General features: G+C 39.6%; 1 protein-coding gene across 10 annotated transcripts in view; it reads right to left on the reverse strand.

Moving 5' to 3' along the window:
• Window positions 1-20105, reverse strand: part of TASOR2 (transcription activation suppressor family member 2) — a 78555-nt gene that overhangs the window by 10257 nt on the left and 48193 nt on the right. For 7 of the 10 annotated variants that reach the window (XM_011762744.3, XM_011762738.3, XM_011762734.3 and 4 more), the window contains 4 exons: window positions 18177-18419; window positions 13216-14095; window positions 11188-11617; window positions 3350-7204 (listed from right to left, as the gene is read on the reverse strand). In XM_011762744.3, the coding sequence (XP_011761046.2) occupies window positions 3350-7204; window positions 11188-11617; window positions 13216-14095; window positions 18177-18419 (5408 nt within the window). The remainder of the gene's footprint in view (window positions 1-3349; window positions 7205-11187; window positions 11618-13215; window positions 14096-18176; window positions 18420-20105) is intronic. The other 3 variants (XM_011762739.3, XM_024796745.2, XM_011762736.3) reach the window with 2 other exon arrangements.

Below are 20105 nucleotides of genomic sequence, written 5' to 3' on the forward strand. Positions count from 1 at the left end.
ACTGCACTCCAGCCTGGGTGACAGAGCGAGACTCCGTTTCAAAACAAAACAAAACAAAACAAAACAAAACAAAAAACAAAAAAACCTTGGCAAACAAAAGGATCCTCGGCCAGGGAAAAATACAATTAGGTTAAAGAGCAGATTCCACACATTTGAAAAAAACCATTTACAGTAATATTTAGTTGACTCAAAATACGAGCCATCTTGCAGAAGAACAGTGTTGCTGACTCTAGCAACAATGGAGTTTCATGTTAAGGCAGTGACTATCATTTTTCCAATCTGTTCTCCATCTGCTAAGATATAGCTCTAAAATGCAAATATGATGCTACTTGTTTAAAAGATCTTTTACAACGAATCACAACCAGTTTTTAAAGATTTGTAAAAATCCCTACTCCGCCTGCTTCACTTGAAAAAAAAAAACCTTTAAAAAGATTTTTTAGAAAACTTTATCTCTGGTAGTCTAGTGGTTAGTGGGAAAAAACCCAACAGAACCTTTCCAGTGGCTCCCAGCGACCTCAGGATGAAGTCTAAATGGCTCAGTGTGACTCAAGGCCCTGCCACTGCCACATGAGGCATGAGGCTGTTCTCTCCCACAGCCCAGCCCGAGCCTCTGGCTGACATGGCTCATTCGCTCTGACCAGCCCTCCAGCACCAGGAGGCTGTTCCCTGTGGTGTGTTTGCCAGCTACACACCTCCATATGAGAAAAGCTAGGCAGACCAAGAAATCTTTATGCAGCTCTGTGGTTTGGGCAGTGGCCTCTGTACTCCAGATCAGAAGTGGTCTTGTGACCCTGCACCCAGGGACACTGTAACAATGAGGGACACATGTCCCTCATTACTAAGTAACTCGTTACTCAGTAATCCAGCGCCCATGGACTCGCCATGTGGCAATCGGGAGTTAGCACAGGAAATCAGCAGAAGTGATGTAAGTGAAATCTAAGACAGACCTAGCGGGCATGTGGAACCGACGTACGGCATGTCCAGTTCTGCACACGGCCTGCAGACCCTTTATGCTCTGCTTCTTGTGCTGCAGCACTTCCTGAGGAAAGACCTCCCCGACCAGGCCAACCACCCTCAATGCGTCCTCGTGGCACCTGCGTCACATTTACCATCACTTTCATTTTACATTTATTTGTGTGACTCTCTTAAAGAATCAGTGTTTTCCTGTCCCATTAGACTGTAAGAATCATACCAAAAAAGCAACATCCCCCCCGCCCCACCTGGACACGCTGGGGCTCTGGGGTAGATACTAAACAGGACTGCTGGCATCTGAATGGAGCTTTCTGCTGCAAGGGTGGGGGAGGGCAGCTGGCCCCTCAGGTCAGGGAGTTTGGGGAGGTCAGGGTTAGTGCCTCAGTGAGGGTCTCATTATACCTGGGGTTGGAAGGAGGATCGGGGAGGGGGACTTGGGAGGGATAATAAGTCAAAACACTGAGGATAAACAGTCAACCTCAGAGAAGGGAGCTCCACACATGGAGAAGGCTAGCACAAACCTGGCAGTACTGGACTAGAATTGGGGATGAGTGTGAACTCCTCTGTTTTTGCTTTTTATATGTAAATAGAGATGTAGATATATGTATGTACATATGTACATTTATTGGCTTTATGTGCTGAGAGGACCTAGAAGCAAAGACACCAAGTGGCACTGAGTTCATTCCCCCAGTGCCTAGATGGTGATCCTAAATGCCACTCTTCACTAAAGAGTCACAGCTCCTTGGAGAAATGCTTGACTTCAAAGTAAGGGAAAGGAAAATACAAGATAAGCCTGGAACATTATGTTACACCCCAAAGTAAAGAAGTGCCCAAAGAATTATGGCGAATTGTCAAAAGGACACAGAAGCCAACTTAAAGGGACTCCCACTGGCTGGGTCTGGGACAATCTAAGTATTAAAATAATGAAGAAATAGATGATAACCCTTTAAGTAAAACAAAATGTGCCATGGCCCATAGTGATACAGATAAGCGAATGAATAGATAAATAGAAAATAAGGGAAAGCTCTATTCTACAGCAGAATGCCAACTAAGAAATGCAGAAGGAATCTGATGGAATTTCAGTATCACTATTTGGCAATCATCATAGTAATAACTGATTCAGATAAGAATCACCAGTTGATGTTAAATCTAGTGGATAAAAGTCTGATAAAGAATAGGATTTTATACAGTCTCAAGTATCTTCCAACTTATTACTAAGTTCAACATAACTTTACATTGGAGAAACCTGGTAGAAATCATCTTAACCAAGTGAAAAGGTTAATATACCAGTAAGGGGATCAATCCATTGGTGCCTCCTGATACAATGAATGCACTGAGAAGAGCAGCACATGATATCTGAGTATTCTCACCTAAAATGCCTAAGTCATGGAGAAACAACACATGAACACAAATGGAAGGAAATTCTACCAAATAACTGGCCTACAATCTTTAAAACTGTTAAGGTCATAAAAGATAAGGAATAATAGAGGAACTCTTGCAGACTAAAGACATGACAATTCTAGACACCTATGATCCTGGACCTAGATGAGGTTAGTGGAGATGGTCACATTAATTAATATTATATTAACTTCCTGATGTATAGGGTTGTTCGGTGGTTAAAAAGATGAATATCCTTGAACTTAGGTAATATACATTTAAGTATCAAGAGGTAATGGGACACTGTGTGTGCAACACATTTGCAAATGGTTCAGAAATGTTAACATTGGGGTATCTCGGTAAAGGGTACTATTTCTGCAACCTTTATGTAAATTTGAAATTAAAAACAATAAATTTTTAAAAATGTTGTCTATACCCAAAATAGAAGAGAAATAAATTCTGGAAGGATAAAACAATGAAGTTAATGGTGAATCAAGACAGGTTCTGGCTCCGCCCGTGCCAGAATTTCACCATGGTTCCATTACTTAAATTTAAGGACTATATTACTCCATGTACTCACCATAACATCAGTTATCCTAACATTTAAATTAAAAGAAAAATACATCCAAAACCAGAAGAGGTCCTACTTGACAATCTACACTAATGGAGGAACACAGGTAATAACACTTTTCGAAAAATCTGTATTTTAACATTGGAATGTGTTTGTATTTACATTTGAAGTACGGGCATGTGTACACTGGTAACTTTTTGTGAAAAAAAGTCACTGCCCTAATTCTGGAACATAATACTAATTTTCAAATATAGTACAAATGGCAGATCCTGCAGGAAAACATTTAGTAGGCTGATAAAGACTAAGCTATGAAATTTAAATCCTATGTCATACCATGATTTCTTTTTGATGGCTAATACGCTAAATTTATTATTTCTAAAACTAAAATTAGCAATTAAAATAGTATGTAAGACATGACTGGCACTTTACCTTTGTTCTTACAAAGAATGATTTGTCTTCTGTTTCGACAAGGTAGAACAGGAAGGTACTTTTACAAGCCTCTTTCACAACACTTCTTAGTTTGATGTGCAAATTGGTGCACAAGTCTATGATTATGTCTTCAAAGGAGATTGACCGTCCTGGGAAAGGCAGATACATCACTTGAGCAGTGGCTTCTCCAGAAGCATCATTTAGCTCTTTGTCTTGGAAAACGACTTGGTTGCTATTCTTCATCACCTTGTTGAATTCGGCATACTCATTGAGAATAAGTGAGATATCATTCCGAGATTCCTTCAAAGTGCTGTTGTATTTCAGTTTGTTAAGGTGGAATGAAACAGTCTGACTTCTTTGAGAATTTGTAAGATCTCTATTATGACTACATCTCTCTCCCCAAGAGGAAGAGTTCTCCAGATTGCTGGCTGGGTAGCCTCTCCTGGGCTGCCCCTGTGGTCTGGGATCTGACTCCACAACTGTTACCAGAAGGGGGCTTCTGCTCCTAGGTGCAGGATGCAGAATTGAGGCCTCAGATATTTTTGTCAAAGGGAAAGCACCAATGGAGATCTGGGTCGGTAACTCCTTTGGAAAGACATTGGCGGAGGAGGCAGAATGCTGAGAATCCCCATTCTTTATGGTCTGTTTTAGCTTATGTGCAAAACGCAGATACTCCAGGTCCAAAGTGTTCTGGGTGAGGTCGTCTGCCACCTGCCAAGTGCTTGTCCAGGAGCTGGGCAGGTCACAGTTTGCAGTGAAACTCGGGTGCCTCCTCAGGCTGTGTGAAGTTCTCATGGTGTCTTTGAGCTCTTTTGTTACAGAGAAGTTGGCGTAAGTCCTGAGGATGCCGTAGAGATCTCGGATTTGGACGTAAGGCGGCACACACTTCTCTTCTTTCTTTACCCTAGTGGTCCAGTGCTCGGGAGGGAGGCTCATCTCCATGCCTGGAACCTGGCTAGAGCAGCCCCAGTCCCCTTGGTTGCGGAAGTTCAACGATGACTCACAGCCATCTGTGGGAACATCTTCTTTTTTCCTGGTGTAACTACCTCTTAGAGTACAAGAATCCTCCAAATCGCATTTGGCATTTCTACAATCACCAAGCAGGTCTAGATCAGAATCTCCAGAGAGCAGTTCATAGTGCATGTCGGAATTCCCACTGACCTCTGCATCTCTGCCTAGGGTTTCAGAACCAGCCTGAGCCCTGAGCCCCTCCCCACTGTTCTCAATTTCTATGTGCTCTGTGGATATTCCACAAACAGAAGTATCAAAGGATTCTGAAACAAAGGAGGCCAAAGGCTCTTTACTGAGATTTTCCCTGGTGTCTGCTGTATTTTGGTAGGGACTAGCACAAAGGGAGGAAACCCCAACATTCAACAGCTCCTTTGTTTCACATGTTGACACATCTTGCAGCGTGTGGATGGCTTTGCGTTCGCCTTTTAGAGAAGATTTGGTGTTGGACTGAGGGCCAACAGTGCCTAGACCTGTGATTTCTTTATGTAACTCAGCTTCAGTTTCACCATTCTTAAGCAAACTGGCCATCCTGACTGCTGGTATTTCCTGTGCTTGAAATGCCGGCTCTGCATTTATTGGTCTTACATAATGGGTTAATGTGGCACTGTCTGAGGAAGAACAAAGTGTGGGGACCACTGAGCACATGCATCCCTGTGTAGAATAAGCTCCATCAACTGAGGCAGTTGTCAAGGACTTCACCTGTAGATAAACGCCTTCATCTGTTTTCAAATCACTGGTAAGGAGATTGTTCTGACTGCTTTTAGGGCTAGTCTGCTGTTTTACTATACCACTTGGTACGGCTGTGGAAACCAATGTGTCAGACAAAGCCATATTTTCAGTAACATTTCTGGGACTAAATGGAGGTTCACTGGACTCCAAGACAAGATGTTTTAAGTCCAAATTTCTGTTTTCTACTCTAATTGGCTGCAATGGATTTCCTGATTTTACCAGTTTTTCAGGAGAAGGACCGAAGTCACCTGTGTATTCGGCAGCTGAGGCAGGCTGGTTTAACTCCCTACCATAGCACTGCGCCTTTCCTGAGAAAGATAAACCCTCATCATGCTCACTTGAGACAATTTCCTCAGTTACTTTACCAGGAAGGGTTGGTCTACCTGTTCTTCCTGGATGATCAGTTAATATCAGAGGCATTTCAGCAGAGACCTGCATTTGTTGTACCTGGGTAAAGTTATCTTGCCCCACTGGATGGGTAGGACCAACAAAAAAATTTTCTTTTTCTGTTACGCCTAAGTCTTCTGACACACGCTGGGAGATTCGGTTGCTCTTCTCACACTGTGTACCATGAAGTTTTAAAATGCATGGAGTCACAGCCTGATATGGTCGTGTCTCTTTAACTGGTACTGGAGGTTCAGGACTAGAAGCTGGTGATACTTCCTCAATTACAGAATCAAAGGGAAAATCAGAGGTCACATTAATTTCCTCTGCAATCTCAAGTGTGCAATTTTCTTTAGAAAGTATTACAGTAACTGGTTGTAAATTATCCCCCTTTCTCTCCTTATTTTCTACTGGTTCTTCTGACACTGTGGGATATACTGACACACTGTCAGCAGAATTCACTTCTCTGCTTTCTGTGACAGCCACCTCTTCTGGTTCACCTATTTCCTCGGCTACATCTTGAAGTTCTAAATTTGAAAATGGGGCCTCTTCAAATTGCTCTATTTCACCAGCTGGCATTTCTTCTCTGGGACTTGTAGGTGGTGATATTGTTAGAGCTAAGTCAATGTCAGAATCTTCCTCTGATAACTCTAGGCTGACCTCTCTACTCACAGACAGCCTTCTTTGTTTGATAAATACTGAATCAAACTCTTCAAAATTCATATTTTCAGTGTTTGGACCATTCTTATCATTCTTCCTCAGTTCTAAAGAGTCACCTGATGTGTGGCATCCTGATGAAATGCAGTTAAGTGAACAATGCTTTCCCAAGGCAGTAGAGGCTGATGATGAGTCCACTTCAACCTGTGTCGGTTCTACAAGCCCTTCTGAAGACAGGCTGAGGAGACTCTGAGTCTGCGAAAGGAAATTCTGAGTGCACCTCACTTCTTCACTCGGTAATAGATAACTAGAACTTTTAACTAATGATAATGCCTCCATTACCATTGCTTTATCAGACGGTAATGAGACTGGAAGAGGCATCTCTTTCTGTAATGAACACACTTCTTTATCAAGTGTCTCTCTACCTACTGAGGAGGCACAAAGGTACTTAGAGCCTTTCTGTCCTGCAACTACTAGAGAGGAAATGTCCCTCAGGCCTTGTGTTTGTGCCTTTTCCGAGGTGGATACAGGATGTCTAAGGCTTGGAGCAGGTGATACTTGCTTAATCAACTCCTTATTAAAGGTTGTAGGTTCATCAGCTGTATTTACAGCTTCTGTCTGTAATGGTACATGTGCATTTTTTTCAAATATGAGAGTAACTGGTTCTGGATTAATCATTGCACACTCCATATTATCATCCTTTCTTTCCAAGGAAGGGTGACATTCATTGTTTTTGGGGCTGCCATGTTGGATAAGGTCCTGTAAAGTACCTGTTTTTGTTTGCATTGCTGCATCAGGAACATCCACTTTGTTTTCAAGGGTGCTACACACAGAGCTCTGACATATCACTGGCTGACTACCAGTCCCATCATAAGTCCTGGTGAATGTGGTCTGAGTAACAGTGCCACTGTAAGAAGCCACTCTTGTGCTATCCAGTGGCTGAACAATTTCTTCTTCATTAGGAACAGAGGGTCCATTAGTTCGTGTACTTCCAATACCAGAAAGCGCAAGATTAGAAGTCTCCAGTTTATCTAATGATTCTTGTCTAGCTTCTTCCCCAATTACCTGAAATGGCTAAAGTAAAAAAACAAAAAAAATCAGTCACATAAAATGTTTTTTATACAATTATATGTACATGTGAAGAACAGAAAAGATAAAAATTAATTTTAGTTTGTGAATGTTCTTTTGAATTTTCTAGCTGAAAATATCGCAGGGTACAAATCAAGCAAATCCCTCTTTTAAAGGCAGGCTTAAAATACCCCCAATGGGATTTGTTTTCTTTAAAACCATACACAGAGGAGAACTCCAAAACTTTCTAAACTTTGAAGCTTTTTTCTCTTTTTAAATGAGCTTTTTGGAAGAAAAATAGCTAGACTACTGACAATTTAAGACTTTAAATGCAGCCTGTTTGCTACTTAGCACCACTTAATCCAGAAGTATAGCACTAGAGAAAAAGCATTCAATTTTGTTTTTAATAAATTAGATTATTTTTATTTTTATTTTTATTTTTTTTAAGACAGGGTCTTGCTTTATCACCCAGGCTGGAGTACAGTGGAGTGATCTCGGCTCACTGCAACCTCTGCCTCCCGGGTTCAAGTGACTCTCTGCCTCAGCCTCCTGAGTAGCTGGGATTACAGGTGCATGCCATCATACCCAGCTAATTTTTGTATTTTCAGTAGAGATGAGGTTTAGCCATGTTGGCCAGGCTGGACTCAAACTCCTGACCTCAAGTGATCCACCCACCTCAGTCTCCCAAAGTGCTGGGTTACAGGTGTGAGCCACCGTGCCCAGCCTAAAAGATAATTTTTAAAAAGCAAAGAATAACATTTTTAACATCCGTTTTCAATTAGACCATAAGTACACTATCATCTGAAACTTTCCCATGAGGCAACACAGTAAATTAATCACTATCCCCTCTACTCAGAATACATTGATTCTAGTAAATAAAGGCCCCTCATCCCTTAGCTATCTTTTTTTGCATAAAACTGGGGATACTTTCTTTCTCATCTTAATACCTCCTATTGTACAGGGCAATTGAAAACTTATCAATGTGGTTTGCATTCATAAATTGAACTAAAAGGAGCTGATTTAAACAGTAGCAAGCAGGATTTAGGTTAAACATTAGCAGAGCTATCATCTCAGGACAGTTCTGATAACCTCATAAACAGGTTGGTGTTTGTTTTTTTGTTTTATTTAAAGCCTCAAGCATGGTCTTGTCCAGCATATGATAAAATGAACTGATGATACAACTGATCATACCTCTGCAATGCTGGAAACACCATGCTTATAAACTGCCTGCCATGTCTTGAAGCGTACATGTTGGAAATCAGGAACTGTGTTCAAAATCTCTTGTTAAAAACATTTCTGTCTTAGGTAGGGCGTGGCCTCTCACACCTGTAATCTCAGAACTTTGGCAGGCTGTGGCAGGCGGGTCACTTTAGGCCAGAAGTTCAAGACCAGCCTGGCCAACATGGTGAAGCCTAGTCTCTATTAAAAATATAAAAATTACCCAGGTGTGGTGTCATGCGCCTATAATCCCAGCTACTCGGGAGGCTGAGGCAGAGAGTCACTTGAACCCGGGAGGCAGAGGCTACAGTCTCAAAAAAAACCAAACCAAACCAACAAACCCATCTCTGGCCGGGGCAGTGGCTCATGAGATTCTGTCTCAAACAAAACAAAACAAAATAAAACAAACAAAAAAACAATTTCTGGCCGAGGCAGTGGCTGACGCCTGTAATCCCAGCACTTTGGGAGGCCGAGGCAGGTGGACTGCCTGAGGTCAGGAGTTCCAGACCAGCCTGGCCAACATGGGAAAACCCCATCTCTACTAAAAATACAAAAATTAGCTGGGTGTGGTGGTGCATACCTGTAGTCCCAGCTACTTGGGAGGCTGAGGCAGGAGAATCACATGAGCCCGGAAGGCAGAGGCTGCAGTGAGCCGAGATCACACCACTGCATTCCAGCCTGGGCGACAGAGACACCGTCTCAAAACAAAACAAAATCTCAGTCCTGTAATCTCAGCACTTTGGGAGGCCGAGGTGGGCAGATCACCTGAGGTCACGAGTTCGAGACCAGCCTGGCCAACATGGTGAAACCCCGTCTCTACTAAAAATACAAAAATTAGCCAGGTGTGGTGGCAGGCGCCTGAAATCCCAGCTACTTGGGAGGCTGAGGCAGGAGTGATTTAATCAGCTGAACCCGGGAGGCAGAGGTTGCAGTGAGCCAAGATAGTGCCATTGCGCTTCAGCCTGGGGGATGAGTCAAGACTTCTTCCCAAAACAAAACAAAAAAACAGAGTCAGAGTCAGCAGCGTGGGGCTGAGACACCAGAGTTTTAAGAGAACAAAGTATTAGAAAAGTCTTGATAGTCAGTGTCCTTCTGAGAACTTTAATGGCCCTCCCAATCATGTGGCTGGTAACGTTTAGCCTCAGTCCTAAATCTCACCATGACTGTACTCTTAGTGAAATGCAAATCGTGACAATCTTGATATATTTATATTTCGATATATTTTTACTGCAGGTAAAGTGTAATGCTTCTAAAATAAAGTCTGATAATTCAGAAAGAGTGCTCAACTAAACACATGACTAGCAGCAACATGCTCTTGGTTTCTAGAGGCTATCATGCCAGAATCCCCTTCACATTCCGGTGTGCCAACTGGTGGAGGGAGTGTGATAGCATACTTGTGTGCCTTTCAAGTACAGGCACAGCATTCAATGAGATGACAAAAAACCAAAACCTATGTAAGTACATACTAAGGAGATTGTTAGGAATCATTGATTTGAACAGTCAGGCTTGTCAAAGTCATTGCTAAAATTAGTACTGATGATAGTTAATTATATATTACCACAACAAATGGTATTTTATAAGAAACTAGCATGTATATACGTTTTAAACTAAACCTCCCTGATTAAACTATATTTTCTTATTCTAAGGTGGTGATTCTTAACTGGATTTTACGTAATTCTTTGAGAACAGGATGGAACTGCTGAACCCTATCTTTAGGGAAAAAAAAGCACATACATAGTTAACATTTAGGTTTTCTAGACTGGAATCTTGGCTTGACAATTTTCTATGTGACCTTAGGCAATTTCTTTACTTCTCTGTGCTTTAGTTTTGTCATCTGTGTAATGGGGAGATGAATAGTCTTTAACTTATTTGAGAATGAACTGAGTTCATGTGAGTGAAGGGCTGAGAACACTCACTATCCGGCACACAGTGACTCAGAAATCTTTAATTCTCATGATGATGACAATCACTTGAAGATATTCACCGGTTCTGTGAGGCTCACCCAAGGACCTCCAAGTCCCCAGTGACCCCGGGTACAGGAACACTGTCTACTCTTTGTTAAGACAGGAATCACAGATGCTGCCCTAACCCAAGCAATATTATTCTAGAATAAATTTGGGTTGAAAGCTTTAAAAGGTAGGTAATTTTATCAATTCATTTGCTTAGAATTTTGTTAACAACTTTGAGATTTGCTCCAGGTAAAATCTGGATTATCTGGCCTGGTTGAATGTCAGTTGAGAACAATGGAACAAAACGAAGTATATTTTCCATATTTACAAATAGTTATTTGCAATGGGTCTTCTCTCACAGGTCTGGCATTTTACTATTCCAGCATCTGTCTTCAAACATAATTTTAATACAAGTAATTTTAGTTTACTTTACGGTTTATCAAAGTATGTCTAATATTTATTATTGCTATATTTGATCCTTAAACAATATTCTACATAAGACATGACAGGCATTAGTCACCTCTTTTAAAAATTAAGGAAATAAGCAATTTGCCTCAAATTATGGTGGGCTCCCAGGTCATGTGAACCCTATGACACTTTTCTACTCTGTTTTTTTTCAATCAGGATGGCAGGTAAGCTCTACCTGCAGACAATTCGAGGACACTTCATGAAAACTAAGTTTTTGGTGTAATAGTTCTTTACATACCTTGAGAATTCACTGTCCTAAAATTTAAAAATGCCTTGTTTTGAATGCGATTTTACATATAAACTTTTTTTCTTCCAAAATAATGCCAACATTTAACAGTATTCAGCTTAACGTACCTCATTATTATAAGAACAGACGAAATCCTGGTTTTCTAGGGTGTCTGGATGACGCTTTCTTGCAAAAGTTTTTTTCTGTTCATTCTGTACACAGAGTTCCAAGCCTTGGGTAAGTGGTGTTTTAATAAAAGGAAGCAAGCAGTTAGGATCACGGAAGGACACTTCAGCAGCATGAGCCCTGGAAATTTCGTTAGTCTCCAAGAGAGGGTCTGCAGAACATCTTTCCAAACCAAGGCACTCCTCAATTTCACTGAGCTCACAAGATTCTAACGTGCTATTTATAGACACATATTTTGCTGGGTTGCTGTGTTCTACAACTTTTCGGGAAGATCGTATGACTTTGTTCTGATTGCTGTAAAACAGAGCTACCCACATATGAAGTAAAAGCTTCACTTCTTCCACATTATCAGGCAAATCAGTATTCCAGGGCCTAAGAGTTTACAGAAAGAACACATGAAAATCATTGAAAATGGTTATTTTAGTTGATTACCTACCTTATCATAAGCAAGTGCCTCCAACATTAACCTTAGTTTTTGTTATTTTTAAAATTTACAGATATGAAACATGAATGAGTAAATATGTAGTTGACTTAACAAATAATTATCAATCTAACCCACTCATTTTACAGAGACAGGAACTGAGAATCAGAACATGTAATTGCCTTCCTTCAAATCACAAAACCTGTATGGCAGAACCATGATCTGAACATGGGTAGCACGTGTCTTTTACGTCATACAAATTCACTCTGGACACAAAATACTTATTGTAGAAATAGTTTCACCAATACCCAAATCCTCATCACCATGCGTTTGCTAAGTCTGGCTGATTCATTTATTTTCCATTTTTGTGTCTCTCTTCTACTAGTTGAGAAAGTCTGAAGATAAAATCTCTCTCTGGGCAATTCAACAGAACTATACTATTTTCAGATTATAGTTCTGAAAAATATCCTGAAACTGTAAAGGGAGACAGAAAACATTTCTGGCCCTCTGGCAGGCAAAAGGATGGCAGATCGCCAGAGTATGATAAGTTAGGGGGGCTGCAGAGTTGGGAAACAGCTAAACAGGAAGTTCTAAGGAAATGACCTTTATGAGTATATATGAACATGTGTACAGAAGAAAGCCTGACAGCTGTAGAGTCCATATAGTCAGATGTAAAATAGTTCATTAATAGGGAGCTGAATGTCATTTCATGTAGCTAACGAGTGCTTCTTGCTAACAGTAATGGTTACCATTTATTATTACTACTGGCCAGTCACTGTGCAAAAATCCCAATATATGTAACCTCAGGATGCAGCTACATACTTAAGTGTTGGCGACAGACTGTCATCCACCATTGATGTCACCTGAAAATCTGTTAGAAATGCAGAATGTCAGGTCTGTCCCCGAGGAGAATGCATCAGAATCTGCACTTCAGTGAAATCTCTAGATGAGCAGCACACGCAATTAAGCAGCACTGTCCAGAAGCAAGACACTTGCCCAGGATCACAGGAGGTAAGAAAGGGAAAGAACCCGGGTTCAAACCTACACTCCAAAGACGGTGCTGGTCAACACTCTGTTATTATTGCCTTGATTCCTTCTTGAGGGAGATCTATAGAACAATCTTATGTGAAACTGCTTAGTCCTATCAGTCTGACCAATTTACCAAGCTACAAGTGATTTTTAAAATGTTTCCTCTGGAATTCAGTCTGTAAAGCATTATTTCTAAATCTCACACTATTTTACATTAAGATCTCATGTAAAAATTGAAATTCAAAAGCCACAAGGGCTTACGAAGGAGCACTGCAAATTGGAAAGCTATTCATCAGGCTAAAATTATCTTTAAAAAGTTCTCCACATGAGCACAGGGGGAAAACCAGCCTGTTACTCTTTATTGCCAGGAAACATGTTTGCTTGATGTTGTTATCAAATTTCTGGTTTTACACACACTTCTTTCTCCTTCTCCAGAGTTTGGCACAAGTTTCCCCATCTCACTACATTCATCTCAACAGAAAAATTTCATCCATTTTCACCAAGCTTCACTCATACTCACCCATGTAATGCTCTTACTACAGTTTTCTCCAGTGGGTTGTTGGTATATTTGCTATCTAAGCTGAATGCATATTCTGTTTCACATTTGAAAGTGATCTTAACGGAGTCATCACAGCTAAACACTATACGAGAGCAAGAAGATTTTTTCACACGGGAAGACGCTTGTCGATCCTTGGGCTTCACCATGGGCTCGTCAGGAGGCTTTTGCTGAAGCAAAAGACCAGGCTGATGCCGAAATGGCATGACTTTCCCCACTGGGGTTACTGCTTCAGGGCTTTTTGTCCCATTCTTGGGAAACACAGGGCTTGGTATCTCTCTCTCCTGTAGATTTTTCTTTGAATGTTCTCTAAGGAGCAGGGCATAAGAATGTTCCACAGAAACAGAAGAGCTTTGACTTGCATCTGAAGATTCTAGCATTTCCTCAGTAAGTGCTGACTGGGCTTTAGCAGGGGCCTGACCACACGGAACCAAGCTTTCTTCATCTTGGCTAACAATTAAGTCTGACTCAGAATTACTCTTCCTATCAGAAGATGGGTTAGGAAGTAATTCGCCTTTTTGACTTTTAACTCCTCTGTGATATTCATGGTCAGATGTACCTCGCAAAGAATTTTCTTTAGAGAGCAAAACATCATTTTGTGGCAATTCAGAGGAACAGTGAAGATTTCTAGGCTCAGGTACCGGTGTGGAAGAAGTAGCAGAGCTTAATGCTAGATCGGCCAACATATTTAGGGCCTGGGAGTCATAGTTGACAATGGAGTTTTCAGGAAGATCATTGTGAGCCACTGTGGTATTTTCTGGTTGAACGCTATTTATGCTAATCCCATCTTCTTGACCATCTCTTGAAATTTCTGATTGAAGCTTTGAAGCAGTTTCTCCTTTGACTTCAGTATAAAAGAAAAAAAAAAAGAGAGATATGTTTGCTTGTTATAGAATTAATTCTCTGCCATATTACTATGATGGTTAACTCAACATGTTTGAGAAAAACTTATGTTACATATATTGCATATTAAAATTTTCTATTAGATTAAGGTCTCTTCCAACCCTCAGGTAAAACCTGTAATACACAGTATATTAAAATTTTCTATTAGATTAAGGTCTCTTTCAACCCTCAGATTATAATGTGTTAAACCAGAGGGACAAGTCTTAAGGAATGTGTACATTAATTTAGAAAGAAATTACCTTTCAAAAACATATGAACTGATCTACACACACGACATACAGCTCAGCTCAAAAAATGTACAAACAGAAAAAAACAAAACAAAAAAAAAAGATGACAGTCCTGCCCTTGGGGAGCTTACAATCTAATAAGGACAGGAACGTAGAAGTTTCAAGTGTGTATTAGAGTTTGCTAACATACTTTCTCAGGAATCATTTCCCTGAACAAATGATTTATTAGAGAAACTATCTAAGTTCAAATGATTTTAACTATATTGATCTTTAATTACATGATGTGATAGAAATAAAAAATTAGAAAAGTCATGAGTATTCAGAATCATCAATTAATTCCATTACCTTTTAAACTTTTACTTTCATTACCAAAAACATTGCCTCTTACATTATCCAAGAAAGAGCAAATCTACTGACAATGTTCCTTTTCATAGATAATCAAATCTATCCATATGCCCTTAATCAGAATATTTACATTTGCTAGTGGTTTCCCTAGGTATTTTCAATATATTAATTATTCCTTCCTAAATGCTGTTATTATGAAGGATAAACTTCACAACTCTACTAGGCAATGATTCTCTGCTGCAGGTAGATAGGTGAACAGAAAAGCCAACTGTGTTCCTCTTTATCATAGTAGCAGGCCCAAAATGAGTTAACAACCTGCCAGCCAAGGCCAATGAGTAACACATTTAAAGAGAAGAAAGCTCCAGCCTATGATGTCACCAATTAGAAAGAGAAGGGCATGCACATACATGGGGAAAGGGTTAAGCTAATCAACCACTGCCCAGTTTTCATTTAAAACAGCAAACCCAAAGGGGACAGGTGGATGAGAAGGACCCAAAGCAGATAATTGTCTTGTTAGCCCCAAAGGTATACTGGAAACATAAAATTAATTTTGTGATCTGATGCTAATTTCATTCTATCTTTGTTATTATGGCCTCCATCTACTTATCCCTTACACAAAACACTACTTATGAGTAAGGCCTAATATAAAAGATACTGTATTAAAATAAAGAAAAATGGTAGTTTAATATATTACAGTCTCACATAAATCACCCAATTATTGACGTGTTACAGGTTCTCAATAAAAAAAATACACCACCAATAATTTCTATTTAAGACATACATAAGACAATGCCAAAGGAACTACACTAAAAAAAAGTTTAGTGAATAAAAAGGACAGAAAATCAAGTTTCATTAACAAAAGGACTGTTTGACTTCAAAATTATCATTTGATTCTAATTTAAATCAGTAATTTTCAAACTGAGGTCAATGTGGCTATGGTTCATCTACCTTCTTAAACTTTGATATTTCAAGTATAGGAAGTAAAATGATTAACATAGGCGCTTAAGAAAAAAATTAAGAGATTTAAACGTAGTCATTTAAAAATGTTAACTTGGAATGTGGCTCCATAATACATAGAGACATTTGCAATACAAATCAGCCTGTATTTGAACACATATTTTGAAAACTTTAAATTTTCTGGGCTCACTTTTCTGCCAGTATGCAATTACATACCTCCTCCCATTAATCAATTTGTCAATAAACATCTGAAGCCAATTCAGTACAACGAATTCAAATGACGCTGCTAGGAACACAAGATGTTATCTATTCTCATAATGTTTACAAATTGGAAAGACTGGACCAAGATACGTCAAATGACTTGAAAATAGTATGAATTAAATTATATAATGTTCTCAAATATCCCAAAGAAATGAGAGATTAGTGAGAGTCAGAACATGAGAAAATGCCTCCCTGTGGGGATAAATTCTAGCTGTGAGCCCCTGACGGGCAAAGGATGCGTGGGGGAGGCACACATGGCCCACAGGGGAAGAAGCATGGTGGCAACAGCAGGGGCGCAACACAGAGAGGTGGGGTGCAGCCGCACCATAAACTCCCAAGAGAGACAAGCAGAAGAGCTCAAATTTGGTATGGAAGCCAAAATTGCAGCATATGGGTTTTTGAATGACATGATGAGCTTCTAAAAAAATCTTCAGTCACAAAACAATCTGAAAAACCTTAAAGAATCTCAGGGTATGCTTAAGTTAAACAAACAAACAAACAAACAAACAAAACAAACCTGGCTGGATGCAGTGGCTCACACCTGTAATCCCAGCACTTGGGGAGGCCAAGGCAGGCAGATCATGAGGTCAAAAGGTCGAGACTATCCTGGCTAAAATGATGAAACCCCATCTCTACTAAGAATACAAAAATTAGCCAGGTGTGGTGGCATGCACCTGTAGTCCCAGCTACTAGGGAGGCCGAGGCAGGAGAATTCCTTGAACCCGGGGGCAGAGGTTGCAGTGAGCAGAGATTGTGCCACTGCGCTCCAGCCTGGCGACAGAGCAAGATTTCATTTCAAAAAAAAAACAAAAAACTCAACAATCCACTTTCTTTCTCTGAATTCTCATTCTCTGTGAGATACTAAAATCTAGTAACAGATGAGGGAGAAAGTAGAATCAGGAAAACCAGACAGAAAACTCATAGAAAAGATATGAGGGAATGACGTCTCTTTGTTAAACAAAACAAAAAAATAACACGCACACCACAAACGAATCAATACCAAAGGGAAGAAAAATTAAGGAAAGTAAATCCAGGAGGAAAGCTGGTATGTGTCTCACTAAGGTGACAACAAAACTTTCTAGTACAGACGTTATGTCCAGAGGTTGAAAATACAAAACTAGAGCAGTTCATGTGACTAAACTTGATTCTTCACTTAAGCAAAGTTAAATCAGTAAAACTACTTTTAAAATTAATGCCTTTTAAAACCAAATATAGGATTCTCAGCTGGGCATGGTAGCTCATGCCTGTAATCCTAACACTTTCGGAGGCGGAGGCAGGCAGATCACTTGAGCTCAGGAGTTCAACACCAGCCTAGGCAACATGGTGAAACCCTGTCTCTCTCTTTTTTTTTTTTTTGAGACGGAGTCTTGCTCTGTCGCCCAGGCTGGAGTGCAGTGGCGCAATCTCAGCTAACCACAACCTCCGCCTCCCAGGTTCAAGAGATTCTCCTGCCTCAGCCTCCCGAGTAGCTGCGATTATAGGCATGTACCAATACGCCTAATTTTGTATTTTTAGTAGAAATAGGGTTTCTCCATGTTGGTCAGGCTGGTCTGGAACTCCTGACCTGATGATCCACCCACCTTGGCCTCCCAAAGTGCTGGGATTACAGGCGTGAGCCACCACACCCGGCTGAAACCTGGTCTCTATAAAAAAATACAAAAAAATTAGCTGAGCATGGTGGTGCGTGCTTGTAGGCCCAGCTATTTGAGGGGGCTGAGGTGGGAGGATACCTTGAGCCCAAGAGGTCAAGGTTGCAGTGATTATAAAGTGTGACCCTGTCTCTAAATAAATAAATAAAACCAAATAAAGGATTCTGCATTACTGACAGTTCTGGACAGTCTGTTTATAATTCCCTTCAGATAAACATACTTTTCTTGATAATTATAATTTCTTATAATTATAATGGTCCAGAAAAATAATGCCAGATACTACTTCTTCTGTATTTAGTTATAAATAAGGCCATTTATACTTTAATGCTTGTAGACAATTCGTGTTTAGGCTTTTTTGCAAAGTAAAAAGCAGACTCTATGTTTTTGAAGGTTTGAGCCTTTGTACCTTCCTAATTTATTTACATTAACCAGTTTACTTATTTTTTTTCATGTCTGAACTGAAAAACCCAGAAAATATTATAGGGACATTTCAACTGCTCTTACACTATTTCAATATATTATTTTGTACTCTCTGTTAGATCTGTATTGGGGTGTTTAAATTTACAGGAAGAGTATTTCTTACCAGGTTGCAGCTGCTTTCTGATTCTGGGGTTCTCATTGCCTTTTACTATATTTACTCTTTGTTTTTGTGGAGATTTCTTCACAGGTGGCTTAGCCTTTGGAACAGTTTTGACTGGAGATTTCTCTTGTTTCCTTGCCCTTTTAGCATTTGTTGGCACTGGAACATCTGTAGAAATAGGAGCTTCTTGGTTTTTCCTATCCAATTTGGTTTTCTGTACAAACTGTGCAGTCAGCACTTCCGCACCTTATGTAGAAAAGACATCATGTTTTTAAGGGGTAGGGGCCCAGATACTTAGCGTAGCTTTTCCATTTTTTGTTCTGTTTTGTTTTTATTTTGGGGGCAGTAACTTTAGTAATGGGGAATAAACTATGATGTTTCAGGTATTTAATTAAAAGATTTTAACAAAGCAAAAGTTAAACATTCTCACATAAATATAATATGAACTTGCTAAGTGTCTGCCTATATCCCTATCAGATGAAGAAGAAAAAGATCGGAGTAGTAACTTTGTAACAACTGAAAAAAAAAAAAGAAAAAAAAACCAAAAATCTTTGGGCTAGGAGTGTGGCTCACACTTGTAATCCCAGTATGTCGGGGGCCATGACGAGAGGACTGCTTGAGCTGAGGAGTAGGAGATCAACCTGCTCCAGGCTGGGCAAGAGTGAGACCCTGTCTCAAAAGAAAAAAAAAAAAATCTTCATAACCTTTGCTGACTAATGTGACAGGTCAGACTGAATATGCTAGATCACAGCCCCAGGATATAGATATTCACGTTTAAACAAAAAGCAGCACAGCTCCCATAAGGCGATGTGGTTAAAACTATAACCACACTGCAGAGAAGAGTTGTATCGAGAGCAATATTATATATTTGGAGAGCCATATTATATATTTTACGTTACTACTTGTAAACATCTAAATTTTAATACCATCTGAAAAATAATCTTTTAAAAGATGGGAAGACCGAGGAAAGTTTGCACCTGGTTTTATTTCTAACAAATCTACTATCTTACACAATTATGTCTCTTAGAAGTGCTCTGTTTTGCTTCTCACATAGTATAAAAATAGCTAAAGGTGGAGGTGGATGGAAAGAAAAAGGAAATACTAAACACCTGCTTATAATGCACAATAGAAAGTATTTCAATCTTTTAAGAGTTAAAATTTAGCCTCAAAGATATCATATGAAATAATCACACATATAAATGTTGGCAAATATTTTTAAATTACATTATACAGAAGACACTACTTCTCACTAAGGACACTAAAGATCATATTAAACAGTTTAAGAAACTGTGATGAGTGTTAGTGAAATGTAGCAGAAAAAAGGAGACCCAGTTCATTTCATTCTTTTGGGGGTTAGGGAAAGGAATAGTTTTAAAGATGTTTTCAGAATATCTTAATGCTGTACATTTCAAGTCTGATTATTTTCCTCCCTACCAAATTATTACATTAATAAGTACTAAAGCAGCATATTGTTTTAAGAGTAAGACTTCTTATTACACTCTAATTACATTTTCTAAAATCTTCAGCATAGGGAAAAGTAAAATAAAAAAAAAATCAGGAAAACAGTTAAGACTAAATTAAAAAGAAAAAGATTAAGACAACCAAGACCCAGGGGGAAACCTTCTAATATTTGTACAAACAGAAAGGGAAGATATTTGCAAGTACACCCAGGTCTTGGGGAAACAGATAAGAAAAATGAAACAAAGTGATCCTGCAGGGATTGTTCTGTTCACATGGAACACTCAGTACCATGCTTCTCAAACTGAATGCAATTAATCCACTGGTGGGGTTGTAAAATAAATTCAATGATTCAGTGTGTCACAACTGGAATTCATTCATTCATTCTTTCTTTCTTTTTTTTTTTTTTGAGATGGAGTCTTGCTCTGTCACCCAGGCTGGAGTGCAATACAGTTCACTGCAACCTCTGCCTCC

Source organism: Macaca nemestrina, chromosome 9, assembly GCF_043159975.1.
Source record: "Macaca nemestrina isolate mMacNem1 chromosome 9, mMacNem.hap1, whole genome shotgun sequence".
Lineage (NCBI taxonomy): Eukaryota > Metazoa > Chordata > Mammalia > Primates > Cercopithecidae > Macaca > Macaca nemestrina.